The 2,563-nt window shown below is 41.0% G+C and overlaps 1 protein-coding gene across 1 annotated transcript in view; it reads right to left on the bottom strand.

Moving 5' to 3' along the window:
- The window catches only part of T265_01158 (hypothetical protein), a gene marked incomplete at both ends in the record, with an annotated part of 66,719 nt that overhangs the window by 51,242 nt on the left and 12,914 nt on the right, over window positions 1–2,563 (bottom strand). Inside the window, 2 exons of the mRNA XM_009165119.1 lie at window positions 499–547; window positions 2,011–2,181. Of these exons, the coding sequence (XP_009163383.1) occupies window positions 499–547; window positions 2,011–2,181 (220 nt within the window). The remainder of the gene's footprint in view (window positions 1–498; window positions 548–2,010; window positions 2,182–2,563) is intronic.

Below are 2,563 nucleotides of genomic sequence, written 5' to 3'. Positions count from 1 at the left end.
TGTATGTGCAATTCATGGTTGTACGTGGGCTGGGATACTGCCAGGGCGCCCACACCTAGACAGGAGGACGATTAGGGTCCTCAACCAAAGCCTTTGGCTCAAAAGCCTAACCGCAAGGCAGCGGTGTTTGGCGGGAAATGCAAGTTGCCGGAGATGCTCTTAGCATATTTTATATTTAATGTTACATGCTATCTGTTCCGTTCCGTCCAACGTTTTTCGAGGCGCGAGAACAAAATAGTCTCCTTCTGAACTTGTGTTTTACGTTTTTTTTCATAGTATATCAAATATTTGCAGTCCTTGTATGGTTTTTAATATACATTACTAATAAATAGTCTAGTTAACTCATGTCCATGGAACGATTTGAATTTTCCGCACTCATTTCTGCGATACTTCTCGATAGAGCAAATATTCTCAAAGGTTGCAATGTATGATAGAGTAGCACATACTTCTCTTTGGGTATTGAATAAAACATGGGAAATAAAAGAGGCTAAACCTTACCTTTCTGTAACTGCAGACTCAGTTTGCTCCTTAGTTTGCTCCCATATGTCTGCGAAAAAAGAATCAAAAGACGAGTTCTGAGTGTCTGATGGTCTCACAGTCATTTGATTGCTGTCTTCTCGGTCAGTTCTTGTAATCTTTTATCATTATTTTCGTGATAAATATGTTTCCCACGGAGGAAAACAATCCTTGTGTTGGCGATCTACTTGAATGATGACAACTGACAAGCAAACAATTTACAGTGGTAGTGATACAAACAGAATTAGGCCGTGTATCGACGTAATATACTACTGAAAACATCATAAACGAGAGGTTTAACAGGGTTCCAGGTGAGACTTTCTGGAAACCAAATTTGTTTGAGAATGAAAGAATTAGGAAGTGATTGCCTCCAGAACCTTCTTTTCAGCGGCGTTAGTAGAATACAGTTGGTGCAGTCATTGGGAGATACACATCAATAAAGCGTAAAGACACCATAAAGCAAGGGAACAACAAAAGTTATTTCACAAAATGTCTCCCTCTTGCGTGCTATGTATTACGTGTTAGATGTAAAAATTTTCTTTCCCCCGGGCATGGCTCTATCATCGCCTACCAAAATACTGGACTTTCTCATTCTGCGCCAATCGTCTGTTTTGTGCATCAATGTTGCCGAATCGGTTCTGGAAGCGTCGGGCTGGTGTATATCTAAAAAACCATTGTCTTCAAAATTCCTGCTCCAAAACAAAACTCGTACTCAAATTCAGCATGCAAACTGATTGTCCTGGCTTATCTTTAAGTCTTTCGCTCTGAACGAGGCCCAACGGAATACTCTCGACTGCGTCGAGCGCAGGAATTCGTAACCATTGAAAACAGTCGAATTGATGGTGTTTACTGGTCTACCATGATTTGCCTAACCTCTGCGAACTTTGTTTCGCCGTCCGGTATTAGTCATTAATTGGTTAGACATACGCAGTCTCTTTTGCTTCATTTTAAAATTTCATATCTTAATGAGTGCATAGTAACTGGTGTTCATTGGTTAGAGACCCACTCGTGCACTCAGTGGCGTGAACTCATGCGAGCTGTTTACTTCCCTCGGCTACTACCTCTGGTGCGTAGCCATTCATCCTGACCTCGTCAAATCATCTGCGAACAAAGCTGTCAGCCATAACCAGTGACTAACAAATGCGGTTCTTACACCTAAAGATGACGATGATGTAGGTTCAAGGTAAGCAGTGTCTAGTTGTTATACAGTCGTTGATATTTAGCTCGTAAGTAAGGTTAGCTTAGCTATGACTAATAGGTCCATCTAAACAAGACACAAGGGAAAGACAGGGAAAGCACTCCTCAAAAATGTTTAGTACTAGTCGGGATACAAGTAAAGTAAACGGAGGGATCAAAAACAACCTCATGAGACATTTTAACCATTAAACTAAGTTATATTATTCTACGGGTAGCTAGTTGAAACTTTCTCTTCTCCGCATAAACTTCCCCACCTGTTTTCCTTATACATGGAACAGTTTTGGCACACGTACTCACCTGGGCAAATATTGTGTCACAGGCCGTGAGTAGTCCTGCAATGACAAAGACACCTGCTACGTTGAAAACGGACATCGCCAAACCAATGACCGCCAGTTCTGTCTTGCCCAAATGTCCACAGAATGCAATACTCACTGGACCAAAAGTACTTGTGAATAGAGAAGCAACTGCCTATAAAACGAACGGTAGTTTGCTGTCAGCGAATGTCTGACAAGTATTAAATCAAGACTTTCAACGCAATCACTACCTGCAAAGATCCAAAATAACAAAATATTTATGCCTGTTATCAGCAACGTGTGACAGAACAAATTTCTGACATTACAAAATCAATTTCCAATGTCACTCGTATTCATACTGGCATAGGAAATACAATAAGGTGTCTTACAACCGCGAGCAGTATAAGGTCCAATAACGAGACTGCCAGTTTAACGCCGTATACTACTGATGAAGCCCGTGAGAATCATTCATTCAGGCAGCCTAAAGTACCGTTCTTGCATCTGAAGTGGGGTTTATTCATTAATTAATGAACGGCTCTACGACGCTTGTTTATTGT

The sequence above is a fragment of the Opisthorchis viverrini genome (assembly GCF_000715545.1).
Source record: "Opisthorchis viverrini unplaced genomic scaffold opera_v5_12, whole genome shotgun sequence".
NCBI classification, from domain to species: Eukaryota; Metazoa; Platyhelminthes; class Trematoda; order Opisthorchiida; family Opisthorchiidae; genus Opisthorchis; species Opisthorchis viverrini.
The sequence above is the reverse complement of the archived record's forward strand: the minus strand, read 5'-3'. Positions and strand labels throughout refer to the sequence as shown.